Source organism: Henckelia pumila, chromosome 4, assembly GCF_033568475.1.
Source record: "Henckelia pumila isolate YLH828 chromosome 4, ASM3356847v2, whole genome shotgun sequence".
Taxonomy (NCBI): domain Eukaryota; kingdom Viridiplantae; phylum Streptophyta; class Magnoliopsida; order Lamiales; family Gesneriaceae; genus Henckelia; species Henckelia pumila.
In genome coordinates, this window is record NC_133123.1 from 5,600,351 (window position 1) to 5,622,022 (window position 21,672).

At 34.1% G+C, this 21,672-nt stretch overlaps 2 protein-coding genes and 1 pseudogene across 2 annotated transcripts; 2 read left to right on the forward strand and 1 right to left on the reverse strand.

Moving 5' to 3' along the window:
- Window positions 1–1,491: 1,491 nt before the first annotated feature.
- On the reverse strand, window positions 1,492–3,361 carry LOC140894412 (probable glutathione S-transferase parC; annotated as a pseudogene).
- Window positions 3,362–3,633: 272 nt separating this feature from the next.
- On the forward strand, window positions 3,634–7,413 carry LOC140894411 (glycolate oxidase). The gene is made up of 12 exons (XM_073302919.1): window positions 3,634–3,793; window positions 4,454–4,622; window positions 4,750–4,874; window positions 5,320–5,366; window positions 5,703–5,780; window positions 5,857–5,981; window positions 6,076–6,142; window positions 6,232–6,294; window positions 6,505–6,574; window positions 6,652–6,752; window positions 6,822–6,926; window positions 7,029–7,413. Exons 2-12 carry the CDS (start codon window positions 4,483–4,485, stop codon window positions 7,218–7,220), a joined length of 1,113 nt encoding a protein of 370 aa, XP_073159020.1. The 5' UTR covers window positions 3,634–3,793; window positions 4,454–4,482; the 3' UTR covers window positions 7,221–7,413.
- A 1,463-nt stretch (window positions 7,414–8,876) lies between these two features.
- LOC140864614 (pyruvate dehydrogenase E1 component subunit beta-3, chloroplastic-like) lies at window positions 8,877–14,549 on the forward strand. Its single transcript, XM_073268897.1, has 4 exons — window positions 8,877–9,211; window positions 9,516–9,598; window positions 9,691–9,731; window positions 13,219–14,549. Exons 1-4 carry the CDS (start codon window positions 9,121–9,123, stop codon window positions 14,189–14,191), a joined length of 1,188 nt encoding a protein of 395 aa, XP_073124998.1. The 5' UTR covers window positions 8,877–9,120; the 3' UTR covers window positions 14,192–14,549.
- The last annotated feature ends 7,123 nt before the right edge of the window (window positions 14,550–21,672 follow it).

Below are 21,672 nucleotides of genomic sequence, written 5' to 3' on the forward strand. Positions count from 1 at the left end.
AACTATGTTGGACTATTTAAACTACTGCCAAAAGGTGTTATCTCACAAAAGAGTACTAAAAAGTCACTTGTTATAGTCTCTTTTGTAATGACAGTAGATTTTATAGTGTGTTATAAAGCATCCAATCAAGTTTATGATTATTGAAGAAAGAGTCCAGGGTGAATAGTTGTCTATAAAGCACTTCAGTACAAACTCCATGTTTGTGGATCCATTTGCTAAGGGACTATCACCCAAAAGGTTTTGTGTGCACATTATTTATATGGGTGTTAAGTCAATTAAAGATATTCAGTTTTGTGGGAGTTTGTAATTTTAAATGCTTTTATAGACATATTTCAGTGATTCGGTTTTTGGTTTATGGATACATAAGAAAAAGTTATTTCTGCAGAAATAAAGGTTTTGGTTTATTCATACTCTGACTCTATTTTGGTTGATCTCACTAAAGTTAAGGGTGGACCAGTTGGAAATAGGCATGTTAAGATCACGTTACATGAAATTTCCATGCTACACATCCACATCATAATCCATGTCGTTCAGTTATCTGGCATATGTGACCATTGATGGGTCGAGTTACGATGAATGTGACAAAGGCCTCTTTGATCCTATGTTAGTATGATTGATGGACCGGATTAGCAGTAGATACATTTTGGTAATGACAGCAAAGTTGAGCTCATTTGGTTATTTTGCAAAACATATATAATTATAAAGTTTCACATATAGCCCAGTGGGAGATTGTTGGATCATAAATCCAACGTTGGGCTTATATGTAAATAATTATGTATTGTGGACTGTCAAATAAATTTAGCCCATAAAAGTGATCTAAATAAGGTTTCAGTTTATTTGGGCTTTAATGTATCTAATAGGGTGTGGCCTTTAATGTGTAGATACTAGTGGGCTTTTCTATTTGATTGATGGGCTTAAATAGAATCCCAAAATATAAATAAAGGGTTATGGTCCCCAGATCACACGACGTCTAATCGACACAGTCATTCTATTCTATTCCCATCGATAGATAGAGAGCGTGAGAGAACTGAAGGAACTCTCAAGGCAAGTCGTGTTGATCTGGAAGGTCAAACCATGCAGATCTACATCGGTATCAATTGTTAAGAATTAAGGTACGCTTCCGCTTAAGTTTACAGTATTTAATCTTAATGATTTAGCATGATGATTCTGGGTTTAAGTTTATGGGGAATTTTCCCTAACACACTCAAGAAAGGATCGCTCTGTCTCAGCAGCTCAAATGAGATCATATCATGCAAACTGATCTTTAAACCTCAACTTACTCGCTCACTCATTTCATTCGACATCTTGTTACATTCGGGGTAACAGCGATGATATGGTAAAATCCTAACGTATCTCCATTGATTAACCTTTATTGACTTGAGCTTCGTGATGACTTTGTTTTTGTGTGAAATCCTCTGTCGTTTTTTTATCTCTTGTGTGAAACGAAATCTTTTTCACTTTCTTAGAAAGATTTAGATCGACTAGGCTATATATTCAATTCAGTTTTATATATCATGGAGAAGCAGTTTGTTGCATCATTGCTCTGAGAATCTGAGATTTGTGAAAAGTGATATTATCTATGCTTCAAGACAGATAAACCATCTTAAGGCCAAACATGGTTCATACATAAATCGGCATATATAAAATACTCCTATTGATCAACTCCGCCGTAATTCTTCCCCAGAAGCAAAAGAGATTCATAAACCTTGATGGGATCAGCTAAAGATTTGGAGACACTCTCCTTCTCCACGCACCTTTTGGCCCACGCAATCAGTTTGGGGCAGTGATCTTCAAAGCTAAAATCGCCGAAAACCTGTACGCATAAAACCAGCTATAAAATGTGATCAAGGCTATATCAAGAAACCCAAAGTTGTCACCACCAAAGTAAGAATCGTCGCCCAACTCAACTTCGACCAACTTCAAAGCATCGATCATGTCTTTCTTGGCTGTTTCTCGATTTTCTCCTTTTGTCGACCATATCCTTCTCCCAGCATCATATACCTTGTAAAAACAATATAACAAGTAAATTTTTTTTGTGTATCTAATTGCCCAGATCCTAGCCTTTTGGCCCGGGAATACAGATCTAAACAAGTCCAAAGGGGGATGAATTTCAGGCAAATGATATTGTATAAAATTAACCTATCCCCAAGTTTGCACAAGGATCAAATGATAAAACACACCTTTTTGTCAATGAAATCAGCCCAGAACCTAGCTTTAGCCCTGGCATAAGGATCTGAAGGTAAAAACGCCGGAGACTTATCCTTCCACACTTCGTCAATATACTGAACAATAACGAGCGATTCACAAATGGGTTTCCCATCATGAATCACAACCGGAATCTTCTTGTGAACCGAGTTCATCTCCAACAAAAGTGGACTCTTGTCGGCTAAGTTTTCCTCCTTCCGCTCGTACTGAATACCCTTTTCAGCTAATGCAAGCCTGGCCCTCATGCCAAACATACTGCACTCCACATCCAGCAGGATCACCCCATCCGCCATTGATTTTTGTACTTTATGGGAGATTTTTTTTACAGGAAGGAGGATTCAGTATTTAAAGAGAGGTGGGGTCTCAGGGTAACTTATTCTTGAGTTCGTTGGCACGTCTTTGATAGTGAAATCTATATATACCAAAGCTTTTCCGCCAATCTACTGCCATTTTACACTTGTAGTTGTGAACGATTCTTGAAGAATTTCACCACATGTAGGATTGGAAATCGGCCTCCAGCTCGACTGTCGATCATATTATCAAGCACAACAAAAAATTTGTCGTAAATGTATACCGAAAGCATAGGAGAAGATTTCTCTATACATGAAATGTTTCGTCTCCATTCATGTTCACGAGGGCTCTTATGTTAAATATTTGCCATGAAATTGCAAGGGTTATTAATGGTGTCTCGTTACAAGGACCAGCAGGGTCGCCATCTCTTCGCGTAAAAAGATAATAAACTGTAAAAACTGTGTTTCGTCCCCTTCGAATATGAAAAATCCCCCATCTAAATGTATTTCTTGGGCCCGTCATTTTAAATTTTTCGAAAAAAGTTTCTTTCTTGTTCGTTGGTATCAATGACAATGGACGACATGCATACAAACGTGAATGATACGAGACAACCCGCCAATCGAAATTGGTAGTTTTAAACTGCTTGTGTCGCCTACTCGGGTTCCTAATACGCAAAGGCCAGTTTCATTTGACACACATAGTTCCCATTTGAAGTTTCTTTATATATATATTTGTTTTCCAGATTTACTCGTTTACATTTTCCCAAATCGTTGATTGTTTCCAGTTCAAGTGATTTTTCCAGTACACTGTAGCCCAAAATGGCATGTCGTAAGAAGAAGACAGAGTTGATAATTTAGAAAATTCAGAGGTCGTGACACGTAATGAGATGCTCAAACACATCATGCATCATAATTATTGGTGATATGTGAATAATTATGATGCATGATGTGTTTGAGCATCATGAATGGGTTGAAAATAAAATTAGTACAAAGATGGAAGATTTATGAAGAGAGACTGTGAAGCACAAACGAAGTGTGTGGCAGAAATTGACCCTGACAGGATTTGGTTTCGAATTCTTACCTCCAAATACTCATCCTCGATTTTGTGCCACTCCTTCTGTGAACCTCACCCAATTTGTCTTCATCATCAATATTATCTAAAATTCTCGTGAATTCTTGTTTAATTATTTATCGGTGTTTTCCTTGGTTCTCTTTCAAGCTTATCTAGTACTACGGTACTAGAGTTCCCTTATTTGCTTTCCTTGCAGTCACTCATCTCATTACTGTTGAGTCTCAAGGTTTGTTTCTGCTGATCTTTGCCTCTCTCTTTCTCTCTTCTTCCATTTACAGAGTGTTTCTATTTCGACTTGTGGGTTTTTGGTTCAATGGTTCTTTCTTGGAAGTGACGAGTGTTCTGTTCTGTTCTGTTCTGTTCTGTTTTGTTTTGTTTTAAGTTCTGGCTTTGGAGCTTTATTACTTCAAGAATCTGATTCTTATTGGATTAAGTTATTTATCTCATGTGAACATCTTGTATTGAGCTTGTCTGTTTCTTGTTTGACTTGAGCGATTCTAGTTTAAGAATCGGTTCCGTCTCTTTGTTTCTTGCAATCATGAATCATAAGAAATCCTTATCCTTCAACCAGCTAATTATGATAAGAGATATCACAGTTTCCAATGCACGTGTATTATATTTATGCCTCATTAGTCTCAATGACGATTTCGAGTTTTCAAGAATAAATTCTGGTTTTTGCCACTTTTGACAGTGAGGAAGCCAGGGACAAGTTTTTAATAACTCTGATGAAAGTGTCGTAGATTCTCTGCTGTGACTATATAATAATGTCCTCGTTTTCCCCCAGGATGTAATAAATGTTTGGAGAGAGATTTTTTGGCTTAAAAACCAATACAATATCGATGATCTGATATGTATCTCGTTTCATTTTTTGATCGCGATCTTGAAGGGGACTTGTGACATTCATCATCCGCAGAGATGGAGGAGGTAACAAATGTAACCGAATACCAGGCTATTGCCAAGGGGAAGTTGCCGAAAATGGTGTATGACTACTATGCATCAGGTGCCGAGGACCAGTGGACTCTGGCTGAGAACAGAAATGCTTTCTCAAGAATTCTGTATGTTGCTTCATATCCTCTGTCAAAGGGCCATACAAGAGAAACTTTTGAAAAAAAATTTCTACTTTTTTATTTGCTTTTAGTGAAATGGTAATTGCTTGTAATGAGACACCATTAATGAATACAGGTTTCGGCCACGGATTCTCATTGATGTAACCAAGATTGACATGTCTACCACTGTTTTGGGCTTCAAGATTTCAATGCCCATCATGATTGCCCCAACTGCTTTCCAAAAAATGGCTCACCCCGAAGGTAAGCAATATTATGTACTGGATTTTAAGATCAATCCTGATTGAAGTAATTTCTTGCATATAATGGACAACTCATTATGGAAAATACTTGGAGACGTGTGATTTGAAGATGATTTATTGAGATAATTGTGTGTTGAAGTTGATGTTTGTGTCCAAGATTTATCATTTGGCCTTTTAACTTATTCATGAAAGAGGTGTTTCTTGAGACACAATATACATTGGCCAAGTTGATGCTCAGGTGATTTTATATTTCGGAATCCTAATGATCACAAGTTTGTCTCAGTCTTGGCCAATATGATGCTCGGGTGACTTTACTTTTCTGAATCCTGATTTTCACAAGCTTGTTAGCACTTACATGGATCAGATGCAAGCTCGACGTCGTTTCCCATGTCTGTACCTTCATTTAGCCGTGAATGGTGCTGATACTTTGGTTATCCATTATGCAGGAGAGTATGCAACCGCTAGAGCCGCGTCATCAGCTGGAACAATCATGGTTTGGTTTCTCTCTCGTATCAAGTTCTATTGAAATTTTCCACCACTGTTTTCTGCACAGCAGGACATGAAAATATTATGTTCAGACAAGATATTTAAATCATATAGACTTGAGAAACATTCTTTGGAACCCCAGACATGGTTCGTTTTTTAATGGAAAATATGATGCAAATTGAGTTAAATAGAATGAAAACACTACGGTTATGCTGCTCTTTTAATTAGTCATATTCTGTCGGAAAAATTGGGAAGCTATCCCTGATAATATCATTTAAAAGTAATTTGATCAGTTCTAAAAAATATATGGTGTTAAACTTATGCATCATGACTTCAATTTCAGACACTGTCTTCATGGGCCACTTCCAGTGTTGAAGAAGTTGCTTCAACCGGACCCGGAATAAGATTCTTTCAGCTCTATGTAAGTTTGAATTTACAATTCAAGGTTTTCCAAATTCGCTTTTCATGTGTGTTAAACATTTTACTTTTGGTTTCAGGTCTATAAAGACAGGAACGTTGTGGCTCAACTGGTGCGACGAGCAGAAAGGGCAGGCTTCAAGGCCATAGCACTTACGGTGGATACCCCAAGATTGGGACGCAGAGAAGCTGATATCAAGAACAGGTTGGAGCTTTAACTTAAGCGTCATAGTAAACAGAAGCATAAGCCCATGAGCTTTGGTTCCTCAAAAGAATCTTTATTTGTATGTGTTGTACAGGTTTACTTTGCCACCTTACCTGACACTGAAGAATTTCGAAGGTTTGAATCTTGGGAAGATGGACAAAGTAAGTGGCAGAACAGCAATGTTCTTTTATCCCGAATGCTTTATTGATGAGTTTTAAATGTCGACTTCAACTCTCATTCTTTGGTGTAGGCTGATGACTCTGGTTTAGCTTCATATGTTGCTGGCCAAATTGATCGTTCTTTGAGCTGGAAGGTAAATTAGATTATCATTTTGCCCTTGTGCTAAAATCCTGGCGGGTGCATAGGTGGAGTAAATGGTTAAAAGCGCGAAACATGGCATTTGAATAAGTAGTTTTCCTGTTAGTAGCTGTTCTAGCCTTTATCACAGTTACAGCTCCGGTATGCGTTATTGAACTTCAAGCAAACACAGATAATAGGATTTCTTCCCTTTGAATATTGGCAGGATGTGAAGTGGCTTCAAACCATTACCTCATTGCCTATCCTGGTTAAGGGTGTACTCACTGCTGAGGACAGTAAGAAGCTATAAATCTTGATCTTTCTCTTCATCCAATACTCATGAAAACAAGCTCTCTTAACCCTCAATTCGCAGCAAGGATCGCTATTCAGAGTGGAGCAGCTGGTGTTATTGTGTCCAATCATGGCGCTCGCCAACTTGATTACGTCCCTTCCACTATCATGGCTCTGGAAGAGGTATCATGTTTTACGAGGCCTTATCTTATGTCCCATCTGTGTTTTCCTAATTATCTGTTGCACTTTCAGGTCGTGAAAGCTGCACAAGGCCGGCTGCCAGTTTTCTTGGATGGAGGCGTTAGGCGTGGCACGGACGTCTTCAAGGCCTTGGCATTGGGAGCCTCCGGCATCTTTGTAAGTATCACAAACCAACAAAAACCATATGAATCTTTCTTGCCCCAACCACAAAAGTGTCCCTTGCAATGATTCTAAGATATTTTTGCGGGCTTGTCTCAGATTGGTCGACCTGTAGTGTTTGCGTTGGCCTCTGAAGGAGAAGCTGGTGTGAGAAAAGTGCTCCAAATGCTGCGTGATGAGTTTGAGCTGACTATGGCTTTGTCCGGTTGTCGTTCACTCAGTGAGATAACCCGTAATCACATCGCCACCGAGTGGGACGCCCCTCGTGCTCTTCTAGCGCCGAGGTTGTAGAACTGTGGCTCCATACTCGGGCAACTGCCTCCCATGCCAGTGTCATGCAGTTTGATATTCATCATACTATATGTTCTTAAGAGCCCACTTGGATTGCATATTTATGATGACCCAGAGTTGCATAAATACTGAAAGTGATGTACTTATAATCATGGTTGATTTATTTCTACCAAAAGGTTCCATGTTGCTGTAATTGTGTCTTCTTTCTTGGACATTCAAGTCCAAGGGTCATACTCCATCTAAAAACTAACTAAACTTTACCCCAAGAATCATTATCATCTAAATCATTTTCATAATAATTTTGAAGAAACACATGTCAATTTATTTTATTTATTTATTTTTGAATTTTTGAAATGAGTCATAAATGATTCCATGATAATTTCCAATTAAATTATATTTAACTACAAGTACAAAACATATTTTTTAGAGCGGGCGATTATATGGTTCCGAATCTCCAATGTAGTATGCCTGAAAGTGTTATGTCTAATAGTGTGTACGAACCATTTGTTTCATGATATTGGGTGGTATAATCTGTTTTTTTATAATATATTTAAAAAAGACAAATTATAACGTTAAAAGTTGTCGCCGCCAGTGTTCTAAAAAGCGCGAAAAAGCGTCGCTTAAGTGCGATTAAACGTGAAACGTGAGCAAAAAGCTTCGCTTTGGACAAAAGCGTGAAAAAAGCGGTCAACTCCTTAGTTGACCATATTAAGCGCAAAAAAGCGTGAAAAAACTCGAAAAAAACGTGAAAAAATATAATTTTTTAAAAATAATATTTAATTAAAATTTTTATTTTTATTTAATATTTTTAACTTTTGAATTTTATTTTAAATGATAAATATTTAATAATATAAATTTTTTTAAAAAAATATTTAAATACTTCAAAATTAAATTTGTTTCGTACATTTCCTTTCTTTGCGACAAAGAGATGAAAACTAATCTGACACAAATATTTTACTCTGGATAATTTGTTATTTTGAGACTTACGTTTTTTATAACTTGAAAATTTATGTATTTATTTTTAAATCTTTAAGTTTATAGATTATTTATTCTATTAATTAACTTAATATAATTAAAATTATAAAAAAAATAAAAAACGTTTTTTAACGCTTAAGCTTGACCGTGACGCTTCGTCACGTTTAATGCATTTTAGAACATTGGTCGCCGCTATCTTCGATGCATACTCCAGATTAATTCAATAGCCTACTGATCAAGCTATTAATTTGATTGAACCAATTTTTTTTCACCTCTCTGTCAATCTCTCCCATGTTCGTTAATGAAACACTACCTTTGAGTAATATCCAAATCATTAATCTAAATTCCAGATGTTTATATCTCAACACATATATATAATTAATTAATATCATAGTACTAACATGACAAATCATGAGTTTTTAAATCTCTTATCGGAATAATGCATGTAAGGTAGTTGAACTAATTTATACTTTTAGAAATTTCAGCTAGTTGTACACAAAACATTTTAATAAAATCCCTTTAAAAAGTTGATGTCATTTTTAATTGTTTCTTTTAAGAAATCGGGGGTAAAATCTAAGGTACTATTTGCAATCGCAAAAAATAAGTTTTTACAAAAAAATTTATAATAATTTATTTTTAATGAGACTCTTGTAATGTGATTTATTTAGTCAATTAATTAATTGGTGCTTGACAGTTGAACCCAATTAAACACGCACAGCGAAAGAAATCGATCGAGAGCAAGAAAAACGGGTGTATCCTCTTTGGTTTTATCGCCATTGCCACCAATTCGCATCTGTATCTCCGTCCCAAACTTTCCCTTTATTATAGAAGCAATTTCTCTTCTATCCCACCATCCGACCCATTTTATTTTCCTTTTCGTTCGCACATTCATACGAACACATACTCCGCATCTCGTACAGGAATCATGGCCGCCATGTTGCAATCAGTTGGAATGGCATCAGTCTCGGCTACCTTCCCAGACCTCTCCAATAAATTTCCTGTACATTCTGTTCCAGGTGTTGTGTTCTAGACTTTGTTTTTACATATGTTGAATCATGGTTGCTGAATGAATCCAAGAATTTACTGAAATGGTTGAAAAGATTATATTTTGAAGGCAACTGTTGCGGGAAATCATGTGCGATTCATCTTTTTTGGCTCATTCAGCGGCTTCTTACTTTTCGTTTGAGCCTTTATTGAAAAGTTTCTTTTGGGTGTCGCGTGATTTTACTACAACTGTAATTCATGATTCTATACCTGCTGCTTTATTTTTGTATCTATGTTACATTGAAGGAGCCCAATTTTTTTCATTTGTTTTGTTAGTGATCAGATCTGATGCAAGCTCAGCCTCGGGTTGGATTCGGGGAACCCGCAAGGCAGGAAAAATCACTGCGAAGGCAGTTGCGGTCAGTGTGTTGTTACAGTCTTATAATAAATTTCTGTAGCTGTCGCTGACTGAAATTCGTCATTAACTATGTTTGTCTTTTTTGGGTCTCAGGCACCGTCCGAAAAAGCTGCATCAGCAGCTTCAAAAACTGGGTAAATTTTCTAACATTGAACTTTGATTCTCAGTTCTTTTTTGGGTTTATCATTGTTTTCTGGCTTAGGAAGTATTCTCTTGTCGATTTGCTGGTGTGGTTTTAGGAATACGATGGTGTACATTCAATTATAAACTACTCAGGTTTTTTCCCCAACAATTGGACTGATTCCGTGGGTCAGGAAATACTGGGTGTATTTTTGCATAGAATAAATGGTCCTCTTGTGTTTTTTTATTGCTTATTAGAGGTAGGATTGACCTTTTGATGAATTATATCTGCATAAAGAGCAGTTGGCCTCTCTGTAATGATGTTTTTTTTGTAAACATCTCTCTGTTGATAGTAACTAATTGTGGCTTTTGCGCTAGCTTGGAACCTTACTCCGTCTGAATATAGTGGCTTCTGCTTCAGATCAAGGCAGTTAGTTTTTTTGTTTTTTTTTTAAAGAAGAAATTATATTGGCCTGGAAACACGGCATATACTAAATAAATGTAAAATAAAACGACCAAATATGCATCAAGGCAGGTCATATTGTTAGGCACCGCGTGGCTCATATTTGGGATAATGAAGGAGGCATAATAATGTAAGGATGATAATTCAATATACTTGGATAAGCTAATAGTGCGTGACATTAATCTTTGATAGAACTTGAGTCAAACTTTAGATTAAGCAAGGATGAGTAATTAATCAATGTCTTATTATCCACACCAAACAGAGAGTGTTAAGTCTTCATTTTCGCAAGAGAATATTTACTTTACCTTGGAAATCTAGAAAGCATTACGGGTGAGCAGAAACCAAACCAAACCACTTGTTTGGATTGGTTTTTAGTCGACCACAGTTTGAATTAGTTTTAAAGTTAGCCAGATAGAAAAAGTTGGTTTGGTTCAAAGTTTTGATTAAAAAATCCATACCTAACCGATTTTATTAAAACATAAGATTTTTTAATTAATTATATAGATATAGATATAGATTGTTTGATTTTTAGTTATATCCTATCACCAATATTATGAAAAATTGATGATAAATTTTAGGCTTTCCAATTATTTAAACTAAATTTAAATGGATATGGAAGATAAATATCTCTCATTTTTTGAATTGTGCTAGTGAACGATGGTGACGTTTTTTTTAGTTGAGCTAAGAATTTATATATTTTGAAATGATATTCATAATGTCATTCTTATATGTTATGATATTAAATTGTTTAATATATGTATGCATATTGATGTTTATAATTTTATAATAGTTAGTTTTGAAATTTTAAATTATGTTTAAAAGTAGCCAAAAAATTTATTCGAACAAAAAATAAAAATGATTGTCCAAACCAAACGAAGTTGAACCAAACCAAACCTTAACCTATGAAGCGGGATTTGGGCTTGAGATTGCATGGCTTTTGGGACATCAGTTTCTTTGTTTGTGTAAAGAACCTTGAGAAACATAATTGGTCACTTGGTATCTAGAAATAATTTACAAACTTTGCTTAAAACCATGAGTTTTGGTGTTTAGAATCACTGCAATAGGAAGATAACAGTTAATTGTTGATAGTATGATGGAATGTGGTTGTAGAATAACCATTTACATCTTTATATGCCGACCAGCATTAAAAATAATGATTGATTCGTCGCATTTTCTTTTATAGATCTTTTGACGTACAATTCCTTGATGATAGATACCATCCTTTGTGCATAACCAATTCATTTGGGGTGCTCTCTTGCTTGTGCTGTCATATAACATGTGGGCACCTCTAAGCATCTAGATTTGTGAAATTTCAGAAAAGGGAATGAATCTACGCAAAAGTTCACTTTTCATCACCTTGAGATGTTCTTTAATTGTGCACAGGACTTTGCTTAGGTAGGTTACTTAGACAATATTGTGTAAATGCTCTTAATTCCATATTCGGTTCATGGTATGTTCTTCCAAGTAGGCCAGACTATGGTCCTCTGTGAACCACGAACTGAATTCCCTTTCAATAACAGAAACTGGTTTTTCAGTTCTAAAATAGAAACCGGAACGGAACCAGTGACTCACAGTTTGGTTCTGGTTACTCAAAATAAAAAATTGGAAACAGAAAAATATAGAACCATAAACTGAAACATGAATTAATCTTAAATTTTAAGGTCTTCTAGCAGTCACAAACAACTTTTATCTATATAATTAAACCACTTAATTTATTCAAATCAAATTTAATCTATATTTAATTTTTTCAGTTAATAAAAAATTAAATATTCACAATATTTTATAATATACATGTTAAATGATTAACTTTGATTGGTTTGATTAACTTTGATTGGTTTTATAATAAAAACAACTTTTATCTATATAATTAAACCACATTTCATTGGAACGAGAACCTATCAAAATTTAAAACTCTGTTTGACCCTATTCCAATTTAAGGACGTGATTATGAATATCTTCTAACAGGATCTGAAAACTACTCTGCTTAGCGTGGTATGATAATAAATGTATTTTTGTGGTGGTTTAGTTGAATCATTTTTTTATTTAAAGAGATTCACCATCTTTCATTTTTGTATTCTGACTCATACAGCATGATTGGTTTTGCATCGACATAAATTTCTGGAGAACTGTCTGATTTTATTCTATCCATCCCCTTTATTTTACCTGAACGGTTGAGCTACTTTTATGATACCTGGGGAGTTGATAAAGTTAAACGTAGATGTCATTCTATGAAGACAGTTTCAAAATCTTAAAACAATGTGTTATGAATTATAATTGGAGCAGGCACAAACATGGAGAAAGAGCATATATGCAACACATTAATACCAAGTCCCTACGTTCATTGTTAAAGTGTTTAAAGAAACTTAGAAGTTATTTGGAGAAATTATAGATAATTGAAATTTTACAAATATATTGACGGTGACTGAAACAATGGGAAAATTAAAAATTAATTCATGAGAGTTCTAGACAAGGTATAAGGTTGTTTTGGTTTGTTCTTTTGGACCATTATCTCGTCTAAGAGTTTCGATAATACTTTATATCTAAAGATATATTGCTTGGGAATGGATACCATTAAAATTCAGTAGTAAAGGCTCACTTGGTTACTAGGAATAAACTTAGCCAAGTCTGCAGGTATGTGCTCTCGTATTTCTTTCATGGAAAAAAGAAACTCAGAGCTTTCTTTGAGGATGCACGATGATACAGCAGCGCCAATGTGGATTGATATCTCAGTTACAGAAACACACACATGTAGCTGAACTTGTATTTGACCTTAATTCTCCTTGGAAAGGAGAGGAACTGTTTTGGCCTGGCTTAGAGGTAGCAGACTAGCAGTGATGTGGTTGGATGTTTAACTAATACATATCTCATATTTTCTGTTGGAATCTCGATATTCGATGGCCCTATGATATTCTTCGATGTTACATTGTGCGAAAAAATTTCTAGTTACATAAAACTGAGTATATATATGTAAAAAATTTGGCATGTCATTTATGTTTCAATATTAATATTTTGTTGATACAATATCTTTACGTCTTCAGGCATGAACTTCTGCTGTTTGAGGCTCTTAGAGAAGGACTACTGGAAGAAATGGAAAGAGATCCTCGAGTTTGTGTCATGGGTGAAGACGTGGGCCATTACGGAGGTTCCTATAAGGTCACCAAGGACCTTGCTAAGAAATTTGGAGATCTGAGGGTTCTTGATACTCCAATAGCTGAGAATTCTTTCACTGGCATGGCTATTGGAGCAGCCATGACGGGTCTAAGACCAGTTATCGAAGGCATGAACATGGGATTTCTTTTATTGGCCTTCAACCAAATATCTGACAACTGTGGCATGCTGCACTATACTTCAGGTGGTCAGTTCACCATTCCAACCGTGATACGTGGACCAGGAGGTGTTGGGCGCCAACTTGGGGCAGAGCATTCACAGAGGCTTGAGTCCTATTTCCAGTCCATCCCTGGAATACAGATGGTTGCTTGTTCGACCCCATACAACGCCAAAGGTCTCATGAAAGCAGCCATTCGTAGTGAGAACCCCGTGGTCCTGTTCGAGCATGTGCTTCTTTACAACCTAAAGGAGAGAATTCCCGACGAAGAATACGTGCTTTCACTGGAAGAGGCCGAAATGGTGAGGCCTGGTGAGCATGTTACAATCTTGACATACTCGCGGATGAGATACCATGTGATGCAAGCAGCGAAGACTCTTGTCAACAAAGGGTATGATCCTGAGGTGATTGACATAAGGTCTTTGAAACCCTTTGATCTCTACACCATTGGCAACTCTGTGAAGAAAACCCACCGAGTGCTTATAGTTGAGGAATGCATGAGAACAGGTGGCATTGGGGCCAGCCTTACTGCAGCTATAAATGAGAATTTCCATGATTATTTGGACGCCCCGATTATTTGCCTTTCCTCACAGGATGTGCCCACTCCTTATGCTGGCACTTTGGAAGAGTGGACCGTGGTTCAACCGGCACAGATTGTAACCGCAGTTGAGCAGCTCTGCCAGTAGCTTTTTGGCTGCATGTAGTTCATGGTGAGTTCCAGTCAAGAATTAGTTTCAATCTTGACCATCTTTCTTTGCTAATGTTTCAGCTCAATTCGCTGACTATCATAGTCGTCATGCACTTTTTCTTTCAATATTTTTGGTGCTCAAGTTTACCAGTTTGCTGTCGTTGCATTGCATTGATTTTGTTCGTCAATATCTTATATCTCAGAAATCGGAACATGGATAGCATCACAACTACGTTTATGTGTTGTGGTTTGGATTCTAAGTTATTATCATTGTTTTCTTTTGCTCTGGATTTCTTTTTTCTATTTACGACGAGCTTCTTCTTGATTAGGGGCATGCAATTCATCTCATTTGTAGCCATCTATGGCTCAGAATTAACTAACCATAATGTTTTCACTCTTCATTTTAAATATCATGAATGAATCTTTTTGGCTTGATGTTATGTTTCAGCTTTTATATTATAATCAGTTTTTTTTTCAATGAATACGTATGACATAATGAGTATGAAATTTTAATCAGGAAACTTATGCAAGTAATCAAAACTATTTAGTAATTGTAAAATAGAGTACGTCATTTTTTTTTGAAAAATGGGTGTGGTTATCTTTATCTTTTTTGTTTTGTTGGGTCAAATAAAGTAGAAGAATATATATAGTTTCTGGTTGATGGAGATTCCACGTTTAACATTTCAATTGCTTAGCGTTGATAATTTTTATTATTTTTCTTGCATTATGTACAATAATATTACAATATAATAGAAATTTATAACATTTATTTGCTCGGTGTCTCACGTGGGTGACTCTAGCAATGACGTCAAGCACCATTTACACCAGTTTTCTACTTCATAAAATTTTGCAAATCTATTTCATCTCAATAATTTTTGTATCCAGATAGACAAAAATTGTAAAATCGTATGCTTTAGAACATATAAGGTATAAACAATATGTATTAAGAGGGTAAGCTCTGAAAATGTGTTTGGTAAAATTTTTTAAAAACAGCTTATAAGCTGTCAAAATAAGTTGTTTGACAGTTTATAAGCTGTTTTTAAAAAAGTAAGGGGGAGGTATTTTTTTAAAAAAGATCTTATTTTAATATTTCATATCTCTAAAATATCCTTGAATATTTTAATAAATCTCTATCTTATCTTCCACTTATTAAATATTATATCTTTTTTTTGGTAATTTTGACAATAAAAAGATTTTATAATACCAAACATATTAACATCTTTAAGTTATTTAAAATAAGTTTACCCAAACACTTTAACAACTTATTTTTAAAATAAGTTTTAACAGCTTATAAGCTCGTAAAACAGTTTTTAAGCTCTAAGAGCTTATAAGCTCTTTTTAATAAGTTTAGCCAAACACCCTCTAAGCCGGAACTATTTTGTGGTTCCACTTTGTTAAAATGTAATAATTATCTTTATTACAAGACCGCGATCGATACATGATGTGTTCTGATGTTGTTGACGATTTAAAATATTAATGAACAATTTTTTAGATGCAAACATATATACACATACACAGTGGAACATAGATAGATAGGCATTAATGTCAAAAGTGAAGGCCGGTAGACAGATAGATAAATGGTTTCTATATTTAGTAAGAAAACTAAATATTTCAAGTTTCGAAGAAAATTTTCTTCATCGCCTGCTTGCCAGTTGCCCTTTAAAGGGAGTCTAGGGCCAACCTGATGCCAATAGGCACATATATAGCTTTGTATAAATAAATAAATAAACAAACAAGATTACACAATTTTTTTAAAAAAAGAAATTCAGTTATGTTCACAAATAGAAAGAAAGTTCTGGACCTTTCCGAAATGACATAAGCTCCCCCAACTCGCAAGTCGCAGCACCCCATAACTAATAAATGCAGTGTTTCGAATGGGGACGAAACCAAAATTTTTAAATTGGATTAATAGGTAGGTGTAGAGAGATATGTGCATTAATTCCCATTTTTATAACATTTATTATTGTATTTGAATATCGACCATATATTTGTTCTTCTTGCTTGTCCATTTTTTATGATACAAGTGACCAAAAAAAATGGATAAATAAATAGAGTGTAAGTACCAATATAAAGACCGTCGACATAGTTGACGAAATATCATTCAAGTTTAATTTGTGTTAGTAGTAATTTATTGAATTTGACACAAAATTCAGCGTGCCTATCTATACTGCCCCCTCATGCCTTGAAAGCAAACCAACTTGTAGTCCATGGCAAGCCAAAAATTCCATTTAAATTGCTTTATTATGAATTTCTGCGTTGTTCCGGGATTTTCGTTTAGTCCGAGACTCTCATACGTCGAATCGATATGGACCAAATCCCTGAAATCTTTCGTTCATGTCATTTTACATTTTTCACGTTATTAAATGGTGAACTTTTTGTGAGACATTATATATTGCGGATATTTAGGATCAACCCGATCTAATTTGTCAAAATAAAAGCTAAAAGTAGAAATAAGTAAAACCACTTCTCATACCTAGTATAGAAATCCGAAACAACACGGTTAGATAGAGTGTCATAATTGCATCTACTGCAGAAAGATATCGAAATGTGATGTTTGAACTGTTATACAGATTAAAATAGATGAGTTGCATAATTACGACTGCTAGCTATGATTCAACAATATTCAAGTTAATTTTATTCGAGTAGTAAGTACTACTTGAATTTAATTCAAGCTCATTATTCAAATGATGAACGAAATCGAACTTGTTTACATGTACAAAAGAACTCTCACACACATGAAAAGTCTAAGACTGTATGACTAAATTAGTGTTTAGGATTACTTCTAAAAAATATGTTTAACTATGAACTTTCCTTCACAAAATTTTTAAATGAACGTTTTTTAGAAGCATCTCAAAACTGCCCAAGTCGTGGATTACAATTTTTTATGACGTGGATTAAATGTTTTTTTTTGTGACATGAAACTCGCAACCGTTATCTTTGGTGCGCACTGTGTAAACACTCGGACTAATACAATAGCCTGCAAACTACGTTACCGAGGTAAATCACACTAGGCAAGCTCTGTGTGAAGGCTAGTCCAAAAAGGTGTTGGTAGGAGAATCGAACTCCTGATCTCTGGTCAAGGGTTTACCTACTTTACCAACTTGAACACCTCTTTAGGGACATCAAATGTTTGACTATAAGGACGGTGGACGTTGAAACCAATTAAGTGACGTCCAATATTGGCGGAAGATTAAAAGCAGGAGTTGCAAAATATACGAGTCACAGAAAAATCGAATTTAATATTATTTTATACCTGAAATATAACTTAAGTGAGAATCAATATACTTTTAATATCTTTTTTTGATGAAGCAATATAATTTAAATTTAGAACAAAACACAAAGAATACAATAAAATTCAAAACAGATGTCGTGTGCCACATATAAAACAACATTTGATCAATAGTCACATTATGATCGATTTTTCTTATCAACAGTTTTTTAGACAAATTTGTCTTACATACGACTCATTTAATTAACATGTTTGCAAACTATTGTTTTAGTTTAAATTAGAGTTACTTAATTTGTACGGATCGATGGGATTGTGGGTCCTCATCATTAAAAAAAATAGAATTAACAGTTTTTTTTCTTTTATTTATTTTTTTTTTTTTTCATTTTTCATCCCACCTGCATAGTTGACAGTTCAAATTTTATAAGATAAAATAACGGCAATGACAAGCATATTAACGTTGTTTATTATGTTAGCGCGCCACACGCAAGATACAAGTTTTTAGTGTTGTTTATATTTATATATGTTATGTTATCCCCTAGATTTTTCTCGATCAAAAGCGCATTTTTATATTCCTCGATTACATTGTGTAAATCTAGTTGCAAACCATAATTAGGTTTTTTTCATTTGAAAAATCAAATTGCATCATGCATATATATACTTATTGTGTGTCTGTCTCCATGTACACCATGAGTTTTAATTATGTGAATAAAATAGTAACTTTTGAATAACATAAATTGACAACCCTTGTGTCGGATAAAAAATTGTTTAATTTATAGCCAGCTACTTCTTCAATTAAAAATATTGATAATTTTATGTTGTTATTATTGCTTTTTATATATATCTGCATTCAACCCAATTTTCTACTCTGATCGTATCTAAAAGTCGGCGTATAGCGCCTACTCATCATATGTAGGTTGTAAAGCAATATTACAAAACTTTTCAAATGTCCAATTTATGATCAATCAAAATTTAATAATTATTATTGGGGTGATTTATCAAAAATATTGGTATGCAAAAAATTTATAATGTTATAAATACCGAAAATTTGAAATTTTGATACGAAAAAAATCCATATTGATATCATATAGATACTGAAAAAAATTCGATATACCGAAAAAATATCTGTATATCAAAAAAATTTTAGTACAATATGGCAAAAACTCGATATTTTGATCCGATATGTCAGCACTAATTATTACAATATACCCAATATAGTACTAGTTTGTTGAAGCCAGGATAATGTACTTTTTTTTTTGGGTTAAAATTATTATTGCAAGTGGGCTGCTAGAAATATATGTTACATTTTTTTTATACGTGAAGGTGCATCACCTCTTTCGTCACACTCCATATGTTTAGGAAACCATCGCAAAAAAGTCCCAATTTTAAGCTCAAAATTCACACTTGAGACCCGACGCGTGTCCAAGAAATGGACACCGCATAAACCCTAGAATTGAATATTGGAGTAGACTACTACTTGAGGGTTTCGATTTTATAATTATAAAATCAACTTTTCTATTTTAGCTTTATTTTCTCTTTTTGTTGTGGCATTTTCTTGGAATGGAATGGCGTACTTACGTCATATAATGCTTGCATAAAAATAAATTTATTTAAATAGAAAACACAAATTTATATCGTCTTTTATTTTGCGTCGTTTTTTTAATTAAATTAAATAATTTAATGTTGTGGATTAATATATATATTAGGGGCGTAGAGAGGCGGACATGGTAGGTCACTTATTGGTAATGTTTTCCCTACATGTTACATCATAAATTAATTTTATTTTCCGACATTCTCACGTATTAATTATAATATTGTAACTTTAATTGCATACAATAAGTTTCGCATTCTTATCGCGCAGCTTAAACAAAAGGTCATACCGTGTAGTACTTACTCTTCAACGATATTATAAATAATTGTGTTCTTTTAAATAGGTAATTAACAAGTTGCTTATGTATACAAAAGTTAATTTACTTGGATTTTATTTAAGTTCTGCTTCAATTGATGGTTCTGAAATTAGGGGCGGAATCGGGTCGGGACTCGTCCCGTAACCCCCTTACCCGATAGGAATTGTGATATTTTTTTTCTCCCGATTTCGCACCCGAAAAGTGTCGGAACCCGAAAGTTCGGGATCCCGAATGGTCGGGAGAGAGTAATCCGAATAATATTTTTTTTTAAAAAAAATTCTATTAAAATATTTTTTTGAAAAAAATTTATGAAAAAAATCAAACAATTTTTTAATACATTACAAATAAATTAAAATTTATTTATATATAACCATTAAAAAACTAAAACATTTTTTAATACATTACAAATAAACTAAAATAACTACTTGATTAATAAAAAAAAATATAATTATTCATAATAATAAAAAAACAAAATAAAAATTTATAACTCAATGTTAATATTAAAAAAGATAAATATAAAAAAAATTATATGGTATATAATTATAAAACATTAATATTAAAACATAATTTTTTTAAAAAAATTATTTTTTTAATTAAAAAATATTATTAAAAAAATATTATTTTTATATTCGGGTCGGGTCGGGAATCCCGTCGGAAAGGGTTGCCTATCCCGATCCCAATCCCGAAATTGATCGGATCGAAAAAAATCCCGACCACTCGGGTCGGGAAAAGTTCGGGTCGGAAAAAATTCGTGACGAAAACGGGTTGGAAATCGGGACGGGTCGAGATTTATGTAAAATTTTTCACCCCTAAAAATAATGGATTTCAAATATTTAATGTTAGATTAATCAAGGGTTGTCATTTACATCATCATTATCAGGGGTCTCGGGGAGGGTTCGGTTATGAGGACAACATTCTCACAACCGTCCCCGATTTGATTCTGAAATTTGAAATCCTCAAACTCGAACTCATGTCCGATAACGTATCCTCGAAAAGGATATTTTCTCGCGGGAAAAAAGCTTATGATCCCTAGCTACTTAAAATCCTCCAACCAATCAAATACAAAAATCCAAGCATAACCCTATACTTTTATACTGATATTGGATGCATATGCACGAAATTATGTCGAAATTAAATTTTATAATTTAAAGTTTTAATTTTGAATATTACAAATGAAAAAAAAAAAAAAAATTCCTTCTTCTCCTCGTCTTATAGCACGCCAAAAGGATCAATATATTTTCATATCAAAAGTACAATTATTAATTCGTTTTGGGAAAAATGACGTTGATTGGGTGGATGCATTCTGCCCATACAGGAACGACTTAGATTTCGCGACATGCTCCACCCAACACATGCTCAAACCAATCTTAGCCACCTAATATTAAAATCTTGTGGCTCAGATGAATTCCGTCGAGCATATATTATTATTATAAAAAAAAAAAAAGGAAGAATTGAAGCATTGGTATCTTTAATTTGAGCCTAATCAAATAATTTTAGTGAACTTCGAAATTGATGGACAAAATAAACTCCTTGCAAAATGGGCAAAGGATATGGGTGCATTGCTTCGTTGCGTCCACATCCCAATTAACCATACGTGTCCATATGCAAGGTAGCATTCTCATGTTACGTTGCTTTTATTTTGTGGAATGTTTCTGCCTAACACACATTAAATACTTCTTTTTCATTTAAATATAGATTTAGAGCAAAAATGTTATATGTGTATACATGATTTTCACACATAGTTATACGTTATCTTTAAAATTATTAAATATTATTACAATAATTTCATAACTTCAAACGTTAACGAATAATAAGTACAACAAAACTCTCTGTAAAAAAAAGTCCAATAACATACATCCACAAAATTATCCGTCACAATTTTTTTAATGGAATCCATTATATCATAACTGGTGTAACACACCACATGGATATATAATGCAATGGTTTAAAGTACAGATAACAAACATGCATTGGCCCTATGTAAACATTGTTTGTGTTTGGTCATTCGTTCATCTGAACAGGAAAAATTCTTATGTGACAAAGTGATGTAATTAACATTTCATGTTACGTACGCTAATTATTGATTGACATGTGTTTAATTTAATATGTTTAAAAAAAAATCACGTCAATAGCAATACAAGTGAAATTAAATGTAGAATGTTATTGCAATTTATCACAAGTGACTTCTTTTCCATAGCTCATGAAATTACGTGATCACCCTTCTTCATGTCTTCCACACACACAAAAATATGTATGTAATAATAAAATAATAATAATAATTTTATGTTGCACTTTTTTTTAAAAAAAATGTTGCACTTGAGCATTATAGAACCGTAACAACTTTAC